Source organism: Lates calcarifer, linkage group LG2, assembly GCF_001640805.2.
Source record: "Lates calcarifer isolate ASB-BC8 linkage group LG2, TLL_Latcal_v3, whole genome shotgun sequence".
In the NCBI taxonomy this organism is placed as follows: Eukaryota; Metazoa; Chordata; class Actinopteri; family Centropomidae; genus Lates; species Lates calcarifer.
In genome coordinates this window covers 27,360,821-27,383,673 of record NC_066834.1, presented here as the reverse complement: position 1 = coordinate 27,383,673, position 22,853 = coordinate 27,360,821, and the positions used below count along the sequence as shown (strand labels likewise).

General features: G+C 39.5%; 1 protein-coding gene and 1 long non-coding RNA gene across 2 annotated transcripts; one reads left to right on the top strand and one right to left on the bottom strand.

Moving 5' to 3' along the window:
• Window positions 1-257: 257 nt before the first annotated feature.
• Window positions 258-6,589, top strand: LOC108877834 (uncharacterized). Its single transcript, XR_001960155.2, has 4 exons — window positions 258-353; window positions 2,461-2,507; window positions 3,199-3,330; window positions 6,486-6,589. It is a non-coding gene; the product is annotated as an uncharacterized LOC108877834 (long non-coding RNA).
• On the bottom strand, window positions 4,426-22,853 carry rps6ka2 (ribosomal protein S6 kinase, polypeptide 2). Its single transcript, XM_018668044.2, has 22 exons — window positions 22,085-22,853; window positions 19,205-19,321; window positions 18,014-18,095; window positions 17,146-17,226; window positions 16,011-16,090; window positions 15,341-15,447; window positions 15,213-15,250; window positions 14,972-15,114; window positions 13,626-13,696; window positions 13,098-13,186; window positions 12,851-12,915; window positions 10,523-10,625; window positions 10,160-10,305; window positions 9,707-9,829; window positions 9,496-9,585; window positions 8,894-9,052; window positions 8,563-8,724; window positions 8,287-8,363; window positions 7,854-7,971; window positions 7,673-7,729; window positions 7,234-7,314; window positions 4,426-6,618 (listed from the first exon to the last, which is right to left on the bottom strand). The coding sequence occupies exons 1-22, from the start codon at window positions 22,187-22,189 to the stop codon at window positions 6,469-6,471; spliced, it is 2,244 nt and encodes a 747-aa protein (XP_018523560.1). The 5' UTR covers window positions 22,190-22,853; the 3' UTR covers window positions 4,426-6,468.

Here is a 22,853-nt window from a genome sequence, read left to right as displayed (position 1 = left end):
TTCGAGGCACACTTCCGCCTTAAAAGTTGTACGCCACTACCTTTGATAATCAAGATAGAACCTAATTGAGCTCATCCATGCAGAAGATGCTCTCGCCTTTTTTTTCCGCGCACACACACACACACACACACACTTTTTGAGGAGATGGCGGCCTATACTGTTTCAGCTCATCCAACTGTGTGATTCTCCTTTCCCCTTTCCAGTCCTGCCATCATCTCACTAATGGTGTTTCTATCTCTTCTCCATAGGAGGTAAATGAAGCTTTTAAGCAGGGCGGAGGGAAGGGGGACCACTGAAAAGATTAATTGACTTTCTGCAGAGCTTCACTTATCCTCCACTGGAACCTTTGACTTGTGAGTGTATTTGTGTTTGGATTACATGATTATATCACCATTATTGCAGCAATTTGTGGTTTGTTCAAAACTGTGTCAGGAAATATCAAACTGTGTCCCATCAGCCATTTCATCCACAGTGACTGCTTGGTACCTTTGTGCAATTAGAATGAATCTTGGTTGCATCCTAGGTAAAATATTTGATGATTACAAATTATTAATTTAATAAAGGAAATTCAGAGCTCATCCAACTTTGTATATTTACAAATGTGTAGTCAGAGTTACATAGTGGTTATAAACTGGTACAGTGAAACAGATTATAGATAGACATTATGTACATATACAGTCTTGCATTGTTTTTATCTCTTGATTTTATTTGCCTTTTGTTATTCTCTTGACATTTTAAAATACCAAATTAAGAGGAACCAACTTGATAGGCAAAGGGACACAAAACACATGCAAGTAAATGAAATGTTTTCACCACTTTAGCAACCCGTATTTTACCAAATAGAGTAGCAAGCAAATACAAAAATGCTGTATTTGCCTGTTGTACACAACAGCAGAAGTTTCCAGGGGATTACAAAAAACACCTTTAACCAATATCTAACATGCTCATCAGCTTTTCATTGTTCCAAATAATTTCTGTGGTGTATATAACTCACAGTGTTATAGCTTGTGTTTTCTGTATTTGAACTGCCTTTCTTTATGACATGTTTGTGTTGTCAAACTGGTGACTGTGTTTCATACTTGAAGCACTTCTTCCAAATGCAAATTAGTGACATGATTTTCATTCGTTTGAGTTTTATTAAAGTTGCAGTGCGTTGCCTTCTCTTGGCCACTGTAACCACAACTGATATGATGAACTGCAGCAGCAACAGGAGATGCAGCATTAACCTGCATATTGCTCCAATGTTACAGCAGACACACACCCTCACAGACAGTAAAAGAACTCAGAGTCAGTGTTTATGTGTGTATATATTCCTGTCCTTGTCGCTCACACATCTACCCACATAGACACTGATGGATGTGCAACACATATACAGGTGCAGGCTGTATAGAAGGAGGTAATTTTGACTTTGACTCCGAACCCTGTATGGTGAGAGAGAAGAGCCAAATGTGTGAATGTACAAAGAGTTGGCTCCCCCCACCCCCATCACCCTGCTGTAAACTCCTCCACCCACAGCTGCACACACTTCTCCTGTCACGGTGATAATCTCTTTGTCAGGAGCCGTCTGTTAGAGATTTGTCCGTCTGATTCGGTGAACGTCCGAGTGGCAGGTCTGGCCGCAGTGCCACAGGGTGTCTGAGGGTCTGTGTGTGTGTGTGTGTGTGTGTGTGTGTGTGTGTGTGTGTGTGTGTGTGTGTGTGTGCGTGCGCACCCAGTGCCATAGGTGGTGGGATCTCCGTCCTTGTCAAAGTGTGTATGTCACTTGTCTTCAGACCTCTGTTTTGTGACTTAAGAGGAATGCTGAACATAAGACAGATATATCATCACACAACACTGTTATAATTTGAATTTAACATTCAATATCCACTGTAGTATCATGCGCTCCTCTTTTGGTTGTTTGTGTCCATCCTCATCTTTCCTCATCTTCACAACAATATGACCAGACATACATCAGTGATGTGTGTCATCCATACTGAAAATGAGATGAGAAGGTTTTTATAATTCCCTTCACTGTGAAATATCCCTCCACTAGATGGCACTGCTTTCTGTACAAAACTACATGTAATTTATCACTTTGCTCCTACAGCACATTTGCAAACATCTCTGAAAATCACATTAAGCCACAAAAAGATGGTTTTAAAATCAAACCCATGGACTGCTGCCTAATAATATTGTTTTCACCTGTGGTCATAAATAGATTCAATAACATTTTTGCAGCATTTTCATCCATCATCATATGCTAATGTAAATGTTTTGCAGTCCTCTGTTGATCTCAAATTCAGTGTTCTCTGTTAAATCTTTAATCCTGTAACACATATAGCATGATGCGTGTCATTTTTGTGGTAACCTCCAGTTCAGTGTTTTGTATATTGTGGGATGGATTTTAAGCAGCACTTAAACTTTATCTGCATAAAAGCATTTTCCAAAGGCTGTTAATGTATTTTCACTGTCTCTTTGCAGGAAGGTCGGAAGTCAGATCCTGCTTCAAAATAACACCTCCAGACTAGGTAATCATTCTGTATCTTGCTCAAGGTCACTTTGGCGGTTTGTTGTCACAGGGACCTGAGCCATGGCTGCGTGGTTTAAGGATGGCCGAGCACAAACCAGATTTCCTACTCATGATTTGAATTCATTTCATGTGTCCATGTTTACTTTTAAGAAATGCTAACAATCAAAACCCAAAACTAGACTGTTGTCCATCAGAATGAGATTAAATGATGTGCTGAAGCTACACAAGTGTGGAGGTTTTAACTTGAAGGAAGAAGTTATAATAAGACGAGAAAAGCCTATTCAAAAAATACACATTGACTCTCTCCCTGATCTCCCTTTATGAAAGATAATATAAATTCTGACAAAGCTGTAATTGTCGGGTTGAGTTATTGTTTCTCAAAGCTCTTTTTCTTTCTTTTGCCTTTCATCTCTCCCCTCCCGACACCTTCTCCTTCCTCTATCTGTTGTTTGGTCTCCTCTTGTCACTCCACTGCAATCATCTTCGCAGGGGGGCTTGTCATCTGTATCTACTCATATCCTACAATCCCTTTTGCTCTGAGCACTACTGCACTTAAATGTCAGGGCTGATGAGCCTGCCACACCCACCTGACACATCAGCTCAGCACCTGCTAAAAGCTTTTATGGAACAGAGTGTGAGCCTGGTGGTTGATATAAATTAAAGAGTTTTTTTTCCTTCTTTTTTTCTAGATATTATGGCTCTAAAGGGACAACTTCTGCTAAGACATGGAAAAGAGAGAGTGAGAACATAGGCTGTGATTGGTTGCCATCTAGTGGCTCTAGCAAGTGCTTGCTGCCACACAGTCATGGACAGAGAGAAAGGTTAGTAACTAACTACATTACATTTAACACTGATCAAAGAAAAGGCAAATAATGTAAATTGTGCTTTGATGTCATTAAATTTTATATTTCTCATATTGAATATAATTGATACATGTGGATTTAACTGATTTATTAGTTGTTTAATATCCAAAAGCAACTCAGTTGAGTGAGAGTAAATCAGAAGAGGAAAAAACTGACAACTTTTACTGTTGCAGGTGGAATATTTTTCTCCCTCAGCAGTTCACAAACTATATCTGCTCATGTTAGGAAACCGTTTCTTTTGAGTGTTACCATGTAAATACTGAAAGTCTGACATGATAATTCACTGACTGGTCTGAGAACAGTGACTTTACTGTTTATAAATGTTTATATTTTGTGACATGCTGGATATGGAATCTTTGAAACTTCCACTACTTTAATACCAAGTACTGGTGTTTCATGTAGTTTTTTATGTCAGAATTTTAAAGCACAAAATGTGATACACTATTTTATAGTAACAACAAAAGTTAGCATTATATTTCTTTGTCTTCTTGTTTGTCACTCAACTTGCTCCCTTGCTTCACAACACCCCTTCATATGCTTATTTAAAGTAGGACAGAAATGGGTCTCATATTTTATAGAACTGAAAACGTTTAAAGAGAGGAGAGAAAAATCTTAAAGAGGTTCTTGAACTATCTTATTACTAGTTATAATAATGCATATTAGTACTTATTACTTACTTGGATTTTTTGGAGAATGTCAGACTGAAGTCAAGACATTATGTGACACCCAAAAATATAATGCAAATGTCCCATCTTCAGTCTGCTTCACCATTTGCTTATCTAAACCTAAATCTCACTAGTTCAGTTTTTGCTTTGTTTTAAGCAAAGATTGTGCGATTGCTTTGGGACAGAAACTGTGTCTTGTTAGGGGCTCTAATGTTGAATTGCACTGTGCTAATTGAAATCCACAAATATTAGTTTATTTTCTGTACTTTGTAAATCCTTAGGTAAGAGTTTAAGGTGGAAGCCTAAAATACACACACACACACACACGTTAATGTACAGATGTGTAAATAATAATATATATGATTAAAAACACTTTTACTCCTTTCACTGCCATTTATGTCCTTTTCCTTTATTTGTAAAACTTTGGCATTCTAGCCAATAATTTCAGTGATTGGCCAGGTATAGACAGTATGTACACTCTGAGCAATGGATGCACAACACAGTATAATATGTACAATCCCAATATATCTGCAAACACAATATGTACAGTGTTACTGCTTGCCAATACTTACACAGCACTATATATACACAATCTAGCCTCTTCACTGGTGGTTTTGCACAACAGTATGTACAGTCTAAGTAAACAATACAGTATTTACAGTTCTACCTTGAACTCATGGTTGTATAACACAAAATTTACAACCTTATCTGCATACTCATAGTTGCATCAGTCCTAGCTCCACTGCTTACAGTTGTGTGGTGTGACACAACACAGACAGTTTGTGTATCAGCTAGATACAATTACTGTATTGTTACAGTGCTTGTTGGTTACACGTCATACACAATATATTTTGTTCAACCTGACCAGTAAGTATGTGTATTAAATGTGGAGCATCATCATCTACATTCCTACTGGTAAACTGTACACAACACCGTAACTGTACAACACAACGTGTGCTACTCATATCTGCAAAACACCCTGTTCAGTCTTACCTCGTATTTGTGATTGTACAGCTTATTAGACACAATCAGGGCAGCAGCAATAGACAGTATATACAAACCTCTGACACAGTGGTTCTCCAATGTTTTGGCTTTCAGACACGAACAGCAAACAGAGGCCTATTGGCAGCTACAGGGCACACTTTAGCAAACACGCACAGAATGATGAGCTAGCTCACTGAATGCTGATTCAATAATACAGTGTATTACATGCTGAAGAGTTTTGCTATGAGAGTGACATTTACAGGAGAGCCGTATGATGCTCTCCAGTTTTATGACTGACTCTTGAGCCAAATAACATTTTGAATATGATGTGTTATGAAAAAGCACGACAAACTACGTCCCACCATCTGATCTGGGAGGTGCAGAGGTGACACATTTGACAATACATTTTTATAAGAGGCAAAGGCTGCATTTATGGAAAACAACAATACATACAGTAAACTTATTAAGCATATTATGAACAGTAAGACTTCAATGGCATTGTTAACTTAAGAAATAATTCCCTTTGGTAGGATATTTACATTTTCAACATGCATAAGTAGAATTCAGAAGATTGATTGGACGAAAAACATTGTAATCTGAGTGTCACTGCCTCATTCAAATATATTTCAGAGTCATGACAATGGAAGACGGTATAGATGTTTGCCTCTCCATGAACTCCTGGTGACATGTGTGTATATGCTAAATATGGAAGCTAAAGTAAATCGACTACTTGGCATGTTGTGTGTGGCACTGAATGCTGCTTTTTTTTGGAACTGCAGGAGCTACAATATGGATCAAGGCAGGTAACAGTGTATCTGTATCTGTTGTGCTACAGCTGTAATTGCATTATAACAAAAAAAAAGGTTGTGAAAACCAAATCAGCCCCATTGCTGGCAATTTTATTGCCATGATCAGACTATGAAAGTGTTGTCTGGAGGGTAAGGTCAAAATTAGTGGGGGAATAAAAGAGATATATATTTTTGTTCAATCAAACTAAGCTTGTAATGGCTACAGGACAACTGAGGGAGACTTAAAATTTTGATGAGATTTAGAGTTAAGTTCTCAGTGCACATGACAGATGTTAGATGTCATATTTGTTTAAAACTTAAAGATTGCAATTTTACATTTTGAATTGGGTGAACTAAAGTGAACTAAACCAAATCTTGGTCTCAGGGGTATTGGACTGCTTCATTATTTCAGTTAATTGAGCTTAGTCCCATAGGAGTGAGATTTATTTAAAAGCAAAAGCTTGAAAAACTGCCTCTGTCCTTTTTTGGAGTAACTTTACTCTCACATGTTGAATATCAGCAGATCTCCTGGTTTATTTGATCTGCTACATTCATAGGCCTACAAGCACTGTGTAACAAGGTTTGTGCTTTTCAAATAAGAGTACATCTTATATTGGCCTATAGTTCATTTCTTTTGAGTTTCAGTCACATTGTTGAGACTACTCTTTCTCTTTAGGGTCTGATATAACTTTTGGACTCCCAAGTTTCTTCATCCCTCTCCGCTGAGCCAGGCTGGAGGACTGAACAGGCTCCAGGACGGGAGTGGGAGCGCAGCGTCTCAGAGCAGAGTAGGTGGCAGACAGTGCCCCCTGGTGGAGAAAAAAAACAGACTATTATTACACCATTTTAATACTGGTCTAAAGTGCCCACCTACTCAATATGAAGCAGACAGCTCCACCTGATGGACACTCAGAGAAACACATTACAGTATATTATATCACAATGTATTTAACTGATGCTAATATAAACTCTGCCTTGAACTAGATAAATTTATGGGTTGCAGACTTCTCATAGTTATTACAAAAATCAGTACCTTTAAAACAATATGGGGATTAGATATAAAAGATAAGGTATATTTAAAAGCAACCTTAAAGTTCATTCTCTGCTTTCAAAGTTGAAATATATCAATATAGTTTTTAAAAATACCCAAGTTTTATAACTACATGAAAATACACGTGTCAGGCAGCAGTCATTTCTCTGCTCAACTATTATTTGTCAAAGGTTTGACAAAGCAACTATCAGTTTAGCAACTATGCAGTTTTAAAGGTAGGACTGCTGTTGTTCCAATACTTTCAGCCCCAAAAATTCTGATTTACACTCATATTTTTTCTGTTTCTATGATTGTCTTTATTATAATGTGCACCCATAAGTACACACACATGCACATACCATTTAAACACACATATATGTACAAGGGGTCTGACCTTGACAGTGAGTGCATCTTGTCTGGTGAGAGCTCTGTCAGAGAGCTGGTCTCTCTCTACAATCCAGGGGTGACGAAGGACCTGAAAAGCATCACAATGATGATGATTTCTAAATGTAACACTAATCCTAACAGTGATATACAGAACAAACAAAACAACATAGATAACATATAGTATATATACTGTGGGGCTGAGAGCACATGTCTACATATGGGATGAGGGAAATGGTGTGATGTATAGTAGATGTCAAGTTATTTTGTCTACTCTTTACTGTCTCTGTGCTAATGAATAAACATATGTTATCTGTAATGATGTTTCCTGTTAAATGAGTATAAATGGTCAATACTATGTAAAAAGCATTTACAAAAAAACATGTACCCAGTACCATGGGGGACCTGTTGCATTAGATATACTAAGTCATATTATGGACTTATAGTACCTGAGGGGCAGTCAGGCGCTGGTGAGGGTCCACATGGAGCATCTTTATAACAATGTCCTGTCAAACATACCCAAGCACACACAGGTGATATTAGCAAATTTAGACTGTAAAGGTACTTTGATATTAGCAACAGAACCATTTCATGTGTATCCACCTCCAAAAGAAAATAATAAAATATCACCTTGGCAGCATCTGAAACCAGGTCCCAGTTCCCTCCTGTGATGATGAATTTCCCACTGCCGATTTGAGCCAGAATTTCCTCTGCTGTGTCCTCAGAGCTGCTGGCAAATGGGCTGAAACTGGCAAATAAGAGTAAAAATTTAGAGTGCAAACCAAAGGTTGGGTGAATTACAACAACAGAGAATAAATCAGACCAAAGAGGGCCTTCTAAAATCTACAACTGCTGTGAAAAAGGCTGGATAAATTAAAACCTGTGAGATTATAAAAGCCAGAGACCACTGTAGAGATGATAAAAACAAATAGCCTCCTCAGGGAGTTTATTCAGAACACATCCCGTTTACAACTGCAGGGGGAGCATTTGCACAAACTTACGACATATTGTACTGCTGTCTGTCAATACTGGTAGTTTTAAATGCTTTAATGTTTAAACTGACCCAGCTATCATGGTGTAAAGCAGGATCCCCAGGCTCCAGATGTCACAGGCTGCATCATAACCCTGCTTCCTCAAAACCTGCATGCACACACACACACACACACACACACATACACACACACACACACACACACACACACAGACAGCGGTCATTTCAAAAGAGCCCATGGTGAGATTAGTTTCTGTGACTCATTATTTTTAAATGTACTTTCTGATAGCTGTTTCATAATTTGTGAAAGATACTAGAGACTTCCTATGATAAGAATTAATGCTATACCTCAGGAGCCATGAACGTAGCTGTGTAACAGGGTGTCATCAACAAGCCATTTTCAGCTCTGAGCTGTTTGGCAAATCCAAAATCGCAAATCCTGATGCTTTCGGTGCGTCCGCTGTCATCAGCATAGCGAACATTACTGGGCTTCAGGTCTCGATGCACAACCTGAAAAAAGGGAAAGTTGTACATAGACGTAGACAAAAAGATTAGCAGGGTTAGCATATGATTACTTTCACAGAATAGCATAACATTTGCTGCAACCAGTTGGCTTTTTTTCAGTGTTCTATCTCTTTCTAAACAACTATCTTTTTTCCCAGCCGTCTCTGTGTCTTACCCCCAGTGAGTGTAAATATTCCACAGTCTTGGCCAGTGTGCAGATGATGTCTGATGCATCTCTCTCTGTAAAATTTGGCACCGTCAGAGCTCTGTCCAGAAGCTCTTCTCCTCTCAGTAAATCCTGGACCAGGAACACACACTGGCCATCGTCAAACACCTAAAGGTACAAAAATGCACACACAAAAAAATAGCTTCTTAAAAACTGTTAAGCTGCTGAAGGAAAATTCTGATTCTAGCAGGCAATAAATTGCGCTTTGGTCTGCTACGTCTTGACGTAGGAAACCGAGATCTATAGTTTCTCATTGTGTTTTCATTCTAACGGCTGTGGGTGGCTGTGGCTCAGGAGGTAGCGTGGGTCGTCCACTAATCGGAAGGTTGGCGTTTTTATCCCCTGGGTGTCAAAGTGTCCTTGGGCAAGATACTGAACTACAAATTGCCCCTGATGGTGGTGCCTTCAGTATGTGTGAGTGAGTGAACGTGGAATGTAGTGTAAAAGCACTTTGAGTGGTCGATAAGACTAGAAAAGTGCTATATAAGTGCAGTTCATTTACCATTTAACACAAAGTTGTGTTAGGTGACAGGTGGGTGTGTTGCACTTACGTCCTTCAGGGTAATTATATTTGGATGCTGCCCGTATCTTAACAGAACCTCGATCTCTTCTGATGGATCTTTCCTCGCTCTGTCAATAATCTGACAAAAACACAGAGGACAAAGGACATATAATATTGTGAAAAAACACACAACTGCAACTTCTCAATCTCAAACCTTAGAGAACATCTGTACACTCTGTATAAGGTTTAGTGTTCCCTACCTTCACTGAATACTCTACAGCAGTAACTCTGTGTAGACATCTCCTGCGGACAGAAGTCGCAGTCTGCCCGACTTCTTCCTTCAGCTCATAAACGTCAGTGAAGGCCACATCACCGCGGAGATGCTGCAGGAAACACAAATACTCAGATACACATGCACCCATATCATTTTTATCATTATATTTCTTGTATATATCAGAGTCATTTATCAGGTGCATGAATAAATTCTTTGTTCAGTCAGGGGTAACATAGTAGCTGACAGTGATTCATGAAGGTGATATTTAGAAAGGTCAGCATCATTCAATAGCCAATCACCTAATTATTTATTCCATTTGTGTGTCCATTAAATCATAAAACAGATTCATTTACATAGTTAATTTAGTTTAGTTATCAAGAGTAATCATTTATTCTCTGTCAAGTCAGGATGAGGTGTTTTCTTAAAGATGTATACATACCTGTGCTATGGGGTTGATGTTGTTTACCTCCTGACGAGAAGGCGCCACTGTAGCGACACTGGGCTCCTGGTTTTGATTAGTTGCAACGAAGCTGAAACCACGAAACAACTGGTGTGTGTTTGCACTCGGAGGAATACCTGGAGAATCTGGATATGCAAAGTCACAAAGATATACACATTAATATGATAGCTTTCCAAACGATTTCTAATGTATGAAAAATGGAAAATTGCACTTTGTTTATCATTCAGTCCCCTTGATACACTTCATCTGTGAAAGAATCCATCTTTTGTCTATGCATGCATGCTTAGTTATTAATATTATGTATAATATGCCCATATGTGTGTCTGTGTATGATTTATTTACCGGTTGGTGTTCGGGAGGTGAACTCAGGGTCAAAGTGAAAAGTGTCTTCAGGTCTTCCGACTGTTGGTTTGAAAGGAGGCCTCACTTCCTTCCTGTACAACTTCTACAGAAAACAACAACAGTTGGTGCAAACTTTACAAGACAACATAACATAGAAGTCATGCTTTTGGTACTATTTAGCAAAATGAAGTTATGTCAACAAAATTTTGCTTTCTTTCCATTGAATAGCTTCGTTAAGGTCAGTGGAAACATGGCTTTTATTCCACAACAGACACACATCCTAAGGTTGAAGTTTAATGAGGAAGTCAAAGAACAGAGCAAATTAGAAGAGAGTAGAGTAAAAGAAAATAAAGAAAATAAAGAAAATGATAACTAGGCTGAAAAATAATGTTTTGTCTATTTGGATGATGGACATTTCTAGATAATAATGCAAAAGTGTATTACCAAGTATGGCCTACAGGTGTCACCTTTGCAATGCCAGTTGTTAATTAAATAACTGTAACAGAGGCCACCAGCATTAGATTGTTAATGCCTAATTTATGGTGAGACTGTTACCATTAAGACACACTCTTATTTGCTTTTTGATTCGCAGTTGACATTCTCTGTGATGCACAGCTGCTGAGAGGGTGAGATTAGCAGAATTGTCAGCTTTATGGGAGAAATTCCTCAAAGATCAAAACACCAATGAAAGACTGGGGTATCACAGAGGAAGAAGTCAAACATAATGATGATGATGATGATACACAGAGGAATCTTTCTGCCTGATGCCACACAGTGATTTAATTAGCATAGTGTGGAGGAGAACGTAAGCCTCTTACTGATAGCTTGTCACATCAAGCCAGCAGCACCATCTGTAAATAGGAAAATGTTGTGTTTGGCGGGAAGTGAGTAGGTAGTGATGTAGTGAGGAGTACGGTGAGAGCCAGTGGCGAGAGCAGAGATTAGTGAGCATAAAAGCAGATAATAGTGGATTTTGTTCGAAATGAGAGCTCCACTACTCACAACAGCGGATAAACAAGAATCACAAGCTTTCTGAACATCTCTGATAAAAAAGAGTGGGTCCACTGGTCAATGGACTAGAAAACACATATGGTAAATGGTAAATGCAGTCCATTTACCATTTAAAACAAAACCTTTCTCTAACACGGGCAAAGTCACAATCAGCAGTCTTGTTTGTGTGCACATGTAAGTTTGATAAAGCCACAAATGAGGTTAATAAATGTAAGACAGGGGCTACTCCTGACCACTTGAATTTACTTGCCATGCATTCTTACTGTGCTCATTTGAAGAATATTGACATATTGTAAAATGTGATCTTGATTAGAATAAACTGAAATAAACCTGTAAAATATAAATGTGCCTCAGCACTGTAAATTATCATCTTCTCCTGTTTTTTTTTTTGTCTTTGTTAATAAAAAAGACGCCTTTTCCCACAAACTGTGTAGCGCAGGAGAGGTTCCATGTGACATGCCTATATACCCGTATAGGATATACAGTAGTTACATAAGTGCTTTGCTTTTCACCAATGTAAGATTAATGAGTTGACTTTTAACAGCTTGTATTAGGCCTAAGCAGTAGGAGGCTTCTGCAACTTGAATGTTACTCACATGTAACCCAGGGGCTGTGAGAACAGCTTTCAAGACAAATGGACTTTCAGAGCATGATTCAGTGGTGTTTGACAGGCTACTTAAACAGAAACTCTGGGTGAGAGTGCTTACAGTTGAAAAGAATGATCCCTTTTAAGCAGCGCACGTCCAAGGAGTGAATGTCAAGGTTAGATTATGATAGCACAGGTAATGTTTGTAGCCAGAACATTTGCACATGAGCAAACTTTCTGTGAGGAGGGCTATTATAGATAAGAGGATTAGTCACAGTAAAGCTGAGCAAGACATGCAGGAAGGGAAGTTAGGAATTTTGCCACTGAGCAAAATCTAACACTGAGGTTGTTTAATGATTCATGATTGTGGGCATCTCTAGAGGAAGTGGATGAACAGCTGCAGGGTTTCGATGACATGACACAACAACCATAGTGACCACAATGTGATTTAGATGTTGTTGTTGCGTTACCAGGGAGCAGTTGTTGGTAGAGGGACAGGGTATTTCCTTCTTCAACTAAGGCTAACATATGTGCATATACAATACAAGTCCAGACCTGTTCTCATAGACCTCACTGGTGTAAACAAGCCAACTTACTTTAACTTGTGGCAAAATACTCTATGCAGCATATGTATAATGCCAGTTAACTATTTGCCAGTTAACCATTGCAAAAAAACAGGACAGCTAAAAAATGATGTCGAATGCAGAATATTCTTCATAAATTGTACTTACATTCCAGTCTATTGATGCAAAGAAGCGATGTCTTTTTATTTCTTCCACACCTTCTGGTCCTGCACCTGTCAGTCACACAGAGAATGTTCTCATTGCATTTTAGGACGCAGCCTTTCTGTCCCTTACATTTTGTGTCCCTCCAGGTGATAACTGGACCACAATAACTGGTCATCCAAAGATGCAGTACCATTACTCTGAAAACATGCAGTATTTGCTAGTCCATTTCCAAGCTTTATGTATACAGTACCTAGTCGATTAGCAGGGTTTCTCTTGAAGAGTGCTCTTAATAAACTCTGTACTTCAGGACTGAGGAACTGTGGCATTCCCAGCTTGGCCCTGCACAGACAACACAGGAAACAGGTTTATGGCAACGCTGTGATATATCAACACTGTTGTTAGTACTGGATCAGTTTAATTGTTTCCATAGTAACAACTTTATTATCGTGTTTATTCAAGATTGATAATTGAGCTTCATATGAGCAGCTTATCTTGAATGAACACTTTAGATTATTGTGTGATAGAATGTAGATCATAGATATGAAGGAAGGATATGAAGCAAAAGAAGAAGTTGAGCTGAGAAAAATGTGAGGAAGGACTTAAGTATGAAAAACCACATACATCAAACAGAAAACTAAGAACAACACACTAATGAAACATCAGTAACACATGACAATTTTATACACACACACACACACACACACACAAAACTTTAGAGATTTAATCAAAGAATTCAAGAATAACATGAATAAATGGTAACAGTTTCAACTGGTCTTACTTTAGAATAAGTGCCATTGTTTCCTTGCGATCTTTTCCTTGGAACGGTAATGATCCTGTCAACATCTCAAACTGGAAAACAGATGATGGTAATTGTCAGAGCAAGACAGCTGACCAGGACGATGACATTGGAAACTGTTGATATTTTGTTAAAATAAGGGCCTTACTGTATGAGCTCAGTCATACCAAGTCATTATAATGACATGGTATGAATGTATTAAAAAATACAGTACTTAACACTGTGTTATAACACACATAAGCAGACATTTACTAATCCATGACCTTAATCAACTTCAGTGATTTGGTTTTCACCTACATGTTTCTAGAACCAGACCAATACTCCTAGTTATGAACAGTAAAGTTATATTTTCACAGTAATGATGATCAAACAGAAATATATAGTAGATCCAATTGTAGGTTATAATGCATTTACAAATATTCCAGTAACAACAACAGAGAACCACAGTCCAACAAGCAAAATGCAAAATAATACATGTAATGTTCAATGACACATTTTGTCATAGGAAACAATGTTATTACTTATAGATTGGATACTCATATAAAAAAATATACAATATCAAAAAACAGAAAATAGAAATAAAACTGAGATACGCAAAAAGAAATAACTTATCCTGTTGAAGATTAATGGAGCACATAAAACAGCCTGATGACTTTTGTGAGTGCTAACAAATCTGCCACTGCTGCTGACATGCCAATACTTTGCAGCACCATTTTAATAGTATTGCCTGTCTCAAAGAATGTGGTACAATGTTTTAAATCAAATGTAATCATAATGATGGATTTTTCCATAAACACTGTTTTAATTCATACCATGTGCTCCTCCCCCTAATGTCTTCAGTTTCAAAAAACCTCTGCAGTTCAGGGGCTGTATTTTGACATATGTGACTGTGTTTTTCTCCTGTTTTGTTTTAATATTTTGTATATTCTTAATACTTGCCAAGGGCAGATAGGGGTGACACCTTTCCCTGGTGCCCTTATGTAGCTGCCAGCTGTCAGTGAGTGTTAACCTCCTTTTCAGTATTAGTAAAATAAGCCACCAGGCTAACAAAACAGAATCAAGCAGATGCACGATTACTGAAAGTGATGGGACCTAATCTGCCAGATATGGTAATTAAGCAGCTTTATTGCCAGAAAAGAGCCAAATTAAGAAACCAGTACACTGGCACATTATCTAAGAGCTGAGTCCTTAGCTCATAAGATGCTGTGTAGTAAATTCATGCCTTCTGTTTTTAACAGCATGATCAAGCAAAACATGCAAGTCAGAAAGCAAGATTACAAGTGCATGTAAAAGTGAAAATACTGTCAAAGTATAAGGTTGTTTCTTACCATAAGGACCCCAAATGACCACCAGTCAGCACTTTGTGTGTGCCCTCTCCTATTTACAACCTCTGGAGCCATGTACTCTATTGTTCCACAGAAGGAATATGCTCTTTTATCATGGTCGATGGCTTCCTTACTCAAACCAAAGTCTGAACAGGGAAAGAAAGAGTGAACAAGGTAAGAAAAAAGATGCATACAGATAGAAAAACAGATCAAATCTAGATTGTTTGCAGTTGGTTGCACTGACCAGTTATTTTAATATGTCCTTCTTCATCCAGAAGAATGCTGTTGGGAAAAATAAGCATTAAAATCTGCTTCAAAAATGATTTTGTAAAATAAATGGAGACACAAAAGAGAGCTTTTATGAGATAGTACTTTTCAGGTTTGAGGTCCCTGTAGATGATGCCCAGACTGTGTAGATGGTCCAAGGCCAGGGCCAACTCTGCAAGGTAAAACTTCACATCCTCCTCTGTGAACATTACCTAGAACAAATAAAGATGTGGATACAAACTGGTAAAACAGATCGCACATCAGAAAAAGATTTAAGCAAAATATTCAGAAATGTTTAAAGATCAGCAGAGTGGCTTGTGTTGCATCCAAATCTCAGCTACCATGTCAAAAAGTATTACATTTGACAAACTGCTTTAAACATAATCCTCTTTAGAAATAACTGCAACGATAACACTCCACATGGATGGTCTTACGCTAAGTGTGATTATGCGTCTCTTGGTGATACCAAGATGCACTTTTTTCATGCCTTCAATAACAGCAGAGAAAACTACTTCTTTCTTTCTGCCATTAATTAGTTAGTTAATGTGTTTGTTCTTTCTTTGCTCTAGAATAAGAGTTTGTGATTTCCAGGATGAGAGTAATTGAGCTAAGGGCCGCATCAACACAGCACTGTCAAGGAGAGTGATGCGGGTATATTTACTACTGATGATTTTCGTGATCAGTGTTATATAGCCTATAATAGACCTTGAAAAATAAAGGCTTGTGTTAGTGGAGATGGGGAAAGAGCCAGGGAGCCTATCAGCAGTAAACCTACCTCCTTTGACAGACGAGTGAAAAGGTCCCCTCCTCGGAGGAAGTCTAGGATCAGATAGAGCTTCCCTTCTGTCTGGAAGGCTACACACACACACACACACACACACAAGACAAGACTCATTCACTGTTTTATTTTGAAATCACTTTCCTTGTGTGTTTCTTGTGGTTTTGCTTGCTGTCTTTGTGTTTTTTTCCCACCTGTTCAGTATCTCCTGTGTCTCATTAGTTCATTATTCCTTTGTGTATATACAGTCCTGTCTTTCCCCTGCTGAGTTTGTCTGAATGTTATGTTATGTTTACTGATTGCTATGTTTCCAGCATCCTTGCATTTGCCTACCTTCCCTGTGTTGTGCATCTTTTTTTGTGGTTTTGGACTTCTGCCTGTTCCCCAGAGGATTTGTTTTGCCCTTCAAACGTCGCCACCTTCACCTGCCAGTAAGCCTCGTATTCTTCTCTTGTCATCTAATAAATCATCATACTGTGAGTCCTGTCTAAGTGTCTGCATTCGGGTCCTCTCCTCCTGTGTCCTGAGCATCAGCCATGACATTTATTGCATCACATTTATCAAGGCTGTATTGTATCCCATGTATTCAAAGTAGTAAGCGTATACTGTGCATATCCAACCTCAGTAGGGCACAGGTGTTGGACAAAATCTGCATTATAACAGAATTTCAAGCATCAACACCCGTGCTATTCTCTTTTTCCTCATTCTGATTTGTCCATTCAAAACATGTTTTTACTTTTCCTGATCTGTTCTCTGTGTAATAAGTCAGAGCAGTGACTAATGAGCCAATGCGACAGCTCCAAATGCTCTAGTGGTGTTTGTTTGCACACATACCTGATGTAACTGTGAAGCCAGGAAATTACTGGAAAAGGGTAATGTTTGCTAAGTTTACTAAGTTAAATGGTGTGTGTGTTTGTGAAATGAAATGATAATAAGCATCGATATTTTCCATTTTTCTCAAGACTTCCTTTAAAAATAATTCCAGCTCCTACATAGACAAGTTGGGCATTGCAAAGTTATCTAATCCTTTGTTCCTGATCTTCTCATCAAAGAGGATCCAGTTTGTTACACTATTTCAGAGAGACAGATATTCAAAAGCACCTAGCAATACAAAACAGGCAGCCAGACTTACCATAGTGCAGTTTAACTATAAATGGATGGTTCACTTCTGCCAGAATGTCTCTCTCCATCTTAGACCGCACACGATCCCGAACTAAATATGAGATAAGAAGGAAGGAGCAGTCTGTTTAATACTGTTGCATGCAGTTCTTTCTATCTAAATGCAGATAGATTGTGACAGGCCTTTAATACCATGAGCATGTTTTATGTAAGATGAAACTGCAAGGCAGTAGTTTTCAATATAAATGTAATCTCACAGTGTTGCTGGTCTATTGTGCAGTAAAAACTACAATACCAGTGTTATTGCAGCATCTGTCTCCTTGACAAGATGAGACCATAACTATTTAAATTCCAGGGGTGCAGGTTAAGAGGATTTAGGCTTGTACAACGACACTAAATCAGCACATGACATCTCAACCTGCTTTTACAGTTCATCCTCGTTTACAATAATCCCATTCAATGCAAACCAGTTTATCTGAATCAAAAGTACAAACCAACCTCTTTTACCCAAAATCCTCCTGAATGTAGGGCACTTTGAGAAATCTGGCAATAATATATCTTATCATTCCTGTGCAAAAAACAGCATTAACCTTAAGGAATTACCACTCAGAGCCCAATAAAGAGCAAGGCTGCTATTGCAGTGTAATGTGTCTGTCAAGATTCAGTAATTTTTTTTTATTTTTTGGAAGTTAGAGACATAAAATAAAAGTACTATTTAAACCTGGCATATATGTGAGAAACATAAATGTTACAAGAAAAACCTCTTCTACAAAGAATGCTTTAAGTTTAAAAAAAAAAAAACATATTTTCTATATTTCTAACATGTCAAAGTATTAGTAGTTTAGCTTTCTGCATTTCACATGGCAGCATTTCAGTTTTACCTTTCAGCGTGGCTTTCTTCAGGACCTTCATGGCATACAGCTGTCCTCTGTCCACTCCTCTGATCTTTCTCACCAGAAACACCTGAGAAATCACCACCATCAGCCACCACTGCCATCATCACATCATCTGAGACAGACTACTTTAGAGCAGTTTTTAACTATTTAAAACCCTAGTGTAACATTGCTAATGGAAAAACCATTTCACTTTTATATTTTAATACACTACAGAGCTACACACACGCCTGTTTTTAAGACCATGCCCACTTGCTCTCTCTGCTTTTTGCCTCAAATGCTAAACCCACAATCATCTGCAATTTGTAGGCTACCAGGCTGACGTAAGTGCCAGTTACTGTTGAGTTTCATAAAAGATTCACATAAGTGCTGTTTCACTGTAACAAGAGAGACAACAGCTTTGATTTACACTCGGTTGCCAAGCACTAATCATATGCATGTATAGCAAGCTATGCAGACATGCTATCCAGGTCACGCTGTGACTTTACAACTTGACCCCACATGCCCATCTGTGGCCTTGGAAAATGAACCCTGCTGTGGTGTCACGTTTGCCTCATGCAGACCTCTAAACTACAATAATTCAGTGGGCCTTTACTAATTCAAATAAACTTAGTGATCTGTGGCATGAAGCACTTGTCGCACTGCTAATCTAGAAATAATTGAGAATGGATGGCTTATCATTAGCAAATGATGAGCAGTAAAGCTGTTCACAGTCAGTAATATTTTAGACAGCAGTGCACTTCCACTTTTGTGGCTTTAGTTTGGGGAAGGCTCTTCCCTGTTCAAGCTGACAATACCACCAGGCACAAAGCAAGGCCCTTCAAGAAATGGTTTTCCCACTTTGGTGTGGAGGAGCTTGGCTGTCAGAAAAACAGACTTGACCTCAACCCCATCCTACACCTTTACTGTAGTGTCAAATCCCTGTAGCCAGGTTCCAAACTACCCTGGAGAGACTTTGCAGAGGAGTACAGACTGTTACAGCAGAATATAAATGCCCATGGTTTTTGAATGACAAGTTCAACAATGACATAAGTGTGAGCATACTTTTGGCTATAGAGCGCATGTGTGAAATCCAGATGTCCTAGTGAAACAGCTGTAGTCATATCTCACAGACAATCCAAGTGGTTATAAGATATGATTTGAGGCATTCAAGTGTCAGTTAAAGTGGGTATCCTTTACCTTTCCATAGGAGCCCTGTCCCAGCACTTTAAGCAACTGGAACTGAGAAGGGTCTGCTTTCTCACAGCCCTCCTTAACATGGTGGCTGATGTCAATCTCCTTCAATATGCTGTCATCCTAAAGGAAAGAAGGCAGAAGATTGAGCGTTAAGACACCAACAAGGTGGTGAGTAAAAGACATTAGTGCATTTAAAAACACTCTGGTCCCTCTCGCCAATCAAACAGTCACGCAAATTAAACAAAGACAAGAAGTAACCCACTCTCACACACACACACAGAGCTGGATATTTATGAGCCATTTTGCTGGATAGATATGGGCTGAGGTCACCGGCAGTGATGCATAGCGTAAGCCCCCCTTTTCAGCCTATTCAGTCTGCTCAGTGAAGCAAATGATCAACTGCCAACCTGAGGCATGGCTTAGATTGGTCAGTGTGACAATATACTGTAATTCTGTAAAGCTGTCAGTGTCCTTTAGGTGTTAAGAGCTTTACACCCACTTTCAATCAAGTATGAAATGCTGACAGGAGTTAGTAAACAATGGAAGGTAACAGCTTAAATTATATTTTCTTTTGACAGCTTCCATTAGTTTAATGCAATCTCTCACGAGTGTCATTAGTAGTACATTTTTGTGGTTCTGCCCTCCCTGATGTTTTTCTCTGGGAAGAGGCAGTTGGTTGAGACATTCACATGTGCAGCTTGACATGGCTGAAATTTTTTATTTAAACAGCAGCAAACTGGGGTTTAATACAGTTGTCATCTGTGCACATGTTCTGTGGTTTAACCTCTTCATTTGACTGTACCTGCACACGGAAATAAACGGATCAGGGACATTACTGCTGTGTAACAGTGAAGCAGAGTTTCCTGTTCTGTTTGTTTTTGTGTTTCTGTGTTGTGTATTGTTAACACCTCAGCGTTTTAGACTTGTGTATGTGGTTTCAAGTTTTTCATGTTCCAAAGACACAGTCTGACTCTCTATAGCAGATATATGCCACTGTCAGAGACCTCAACCCCATCAACAGCATACAATATTTTGATAATGGAATTAGACTCATCCCTCCTTTGCGAGTATCATTTCTAAAACTCAGAGTCCACATCAGGCTAAAAATAATCAAACTGTCACACGTTCTTTGATGTAATGAGTGTTGAGACTGTATTAATGACACAGCACATTTGTTTTCCTGTTACAGTTTACCCTAACCAAAAGCATGCAGCAAAGCGAGTCACGGGGCTCATATTTAGCCTTCAAGATCTATTGTTATTACAAGATACAAAATCTGTCTGTGAGAGAGATATCTCCACTTGTTTCTGAGAAGTTTTCCTTGCTTCAGGAATTTTGTAGAAATTAGTCAGAAAATGATGCTTGGTTCTAGACATTTCTGTAAATATAAACAGATTCATATCATAGATTCATGTCAAGTCATGTTAATTCCTTTTGCTACTCAATATAGAGATAATTAATGAAATAGAGATAGATCTTAAAAGGAAGTGTAAGTGAAATCAAGCAGAGCCACATATTCTTCTTCAGTGAAACAAGGGAGGAAACAAACCTGAAAGCATGTCAACTGCTGACCTGACAGCATAGCAACAGCGCAGATCCACACCCAACATTGCAAAATCAGTGCTGTCAAAGAATTTGCTGAATTCTTTTCCCCCGGTTTTCACAACACAGTTTCAAATATGCAAAATGCTACATGTCTAATTTGAGGCTGGCATGTGAAACTGTTTGAATTCATAGTGGTCACATTATGAAAATGAGGTAACACATCATGTCCAAAGTTTACTAGAGGAAACTGCTGAAAAGTGTTAATGACATGGATATATCCTACGCACTGAGCATGTGAGTTAGGGTTGGCACATTGTAACACAATGTTTATGGTGTAAATTTAGTTTAGCGACTAAAATTAAACATTTTCTACACTGTAACTCTTAAGGTAAAGTTACAGTAATATACTGTAGTTTGTCAACACCAATCTGTATTAGGATTTATTGATGCTTCATTCTGTGAACAGGGCAGCAGGAGTGACGACCATCAACCAAAGGGAAACAGGTTCAAGGCCCCAACATCAGCTGATCTGTCTCTGTCCGTTAACTCAGACCTTCTTGTGAAGGGAGGAGGGTACTAAGAAAAGAGAACTTCCCCACATGGAGCATCAAAGCATCCCACTACAGATACGGATAGTCAGCCAAACAGGTAAACAAACACAAGCAGACAAGACATTTGGGAACCAGACAGGCAAACACAAATCACACACACAGGTAGATAGCCTGTCAAACTGATTAAACATTCGTCGCAACAACAGAAGAAGAACAGAAGAGAGGAGGGGAGAATTTCTTTTCTATTTATAACCCAGACATACAGGTAGATGTGCTGCAAACAGCATACTGCCTCTCTCTCTCCCCCCACTGGTTTGGTTGGGCTATAAATAGACCTCGGCTGCTGTGGCCATCCACTGAATCAATCTGTCTGTATCCATTTATCTATCACCCCGCCTTGTTTGCCTGTTAGTGTTTCAGTCTGTCAGGCTGTATTTCCATAACACCCCCCACCCTCTCTGTCAAAACACAGTGTCTCTCTGGCCCTGTGTTTTCTGGATTCTTGACAGACAGGGAGGCCAACAGCTGTAAGGATGCTGCAATGACTCCAGATCCACAACACAACAATCCAAATAACACATTCTCTCCACACCCTTTCCCATGTGCATATACAGACTCTTAACACATACGCACATACACAGCCTGATATGATATGAAACTGCTGCTGTATTTGTTTACTTCTCGGGGTCCGGGCCTTTATAGTCACACAAACACACGCACACACGCCCCCCCCCCCCCCCTCCTTTCCCGCTCTAGTTGATAGAAGTTTGCACTGCTCAACACTAACCTCTAGCTGACAGAATCCACTGGTGTTCTTGTTTCTCGCCGCCTTGTTCTTCAGGTAGATGGAAAACCATCTCCGCACAGTGAATTTTCGCGTGCTGGTATCCATGGCAACGGGGCAGACCTTTGCATCTATCCCATAATGGTGAACATCTCCTTGCGGGAGGGAGGGAGGGAGGAGGCGTCCTAAGGTAGAGATGCAGAGCTGTACAGTGGTTGTCTATTTGTCCCGCAGCTTCTCCTCTGGCCCGTCCTCAATGCAGTCTTCGCTTTTTAGTTTCCCCATCATTCACATTCGCCGCTCGTCTCGTCTCGTGCTCTCCTGGTGGGTTTCAGCTTGTCGCGTGTCTGTGTGTGTGTGTGTGTTCACGCTTCCCTCCAACCCCCGGAACCCGGCACCAAGCTGCAGTGGACGCCGGTGAGCACGCAGTCAGAGTTGTAACGGAGTCCGTTAATCTACGCAGACAGACGGGCGGGATGACGGACACGGGGGTGGGTGGGGGTGAGGGGTTGGAGGTGGGGGTAGAGGGGGCGGGGGGCAGGTGCCGCCGCGCTGGGTTTGGGATTGTCTCAGTGTTTTGCAGCAGGCTCGCTGCGTGAGGCTGCACGGCGAGGTGACGAATAAATCTGTTCCGCTGAATCAGGAGGAGAGGTGTGTGTGCGTGCGCGTGTGAGCTCCCTCTTCACATCTCTGCCCGTGCATGTGTCTGCATGCGTGTGTGTTCATCCCCTGCTGCCTCTCTCTCTCCCTCACTCACTCTGCAGAACAAGGG

Bases quoted from the DNA above. Each gene is read 5' to 3' on its own strand.
- rps6ka2 (XM_018668044.2), bottom strand. From the start codon at position 22,189: ATGGATACCAGCACGCGAAAATTCACTGTGCGGAGATGGTTTTCCATC. The intron at 12,916-13,097 runs GTACTGTATACA...TGTGACTGACAG, and splicing joins AAACCCTGCTAATCGACTAG to GTGCAGGACCAGAAGGTGTG. The intron at 9,053-9,495 runs GTAAGTGCAACA...TTGTACCTTTAG, and splicing joins ATATAATTACCCTGAAGGAC to GTGTTTGACGATGGCCAGTG.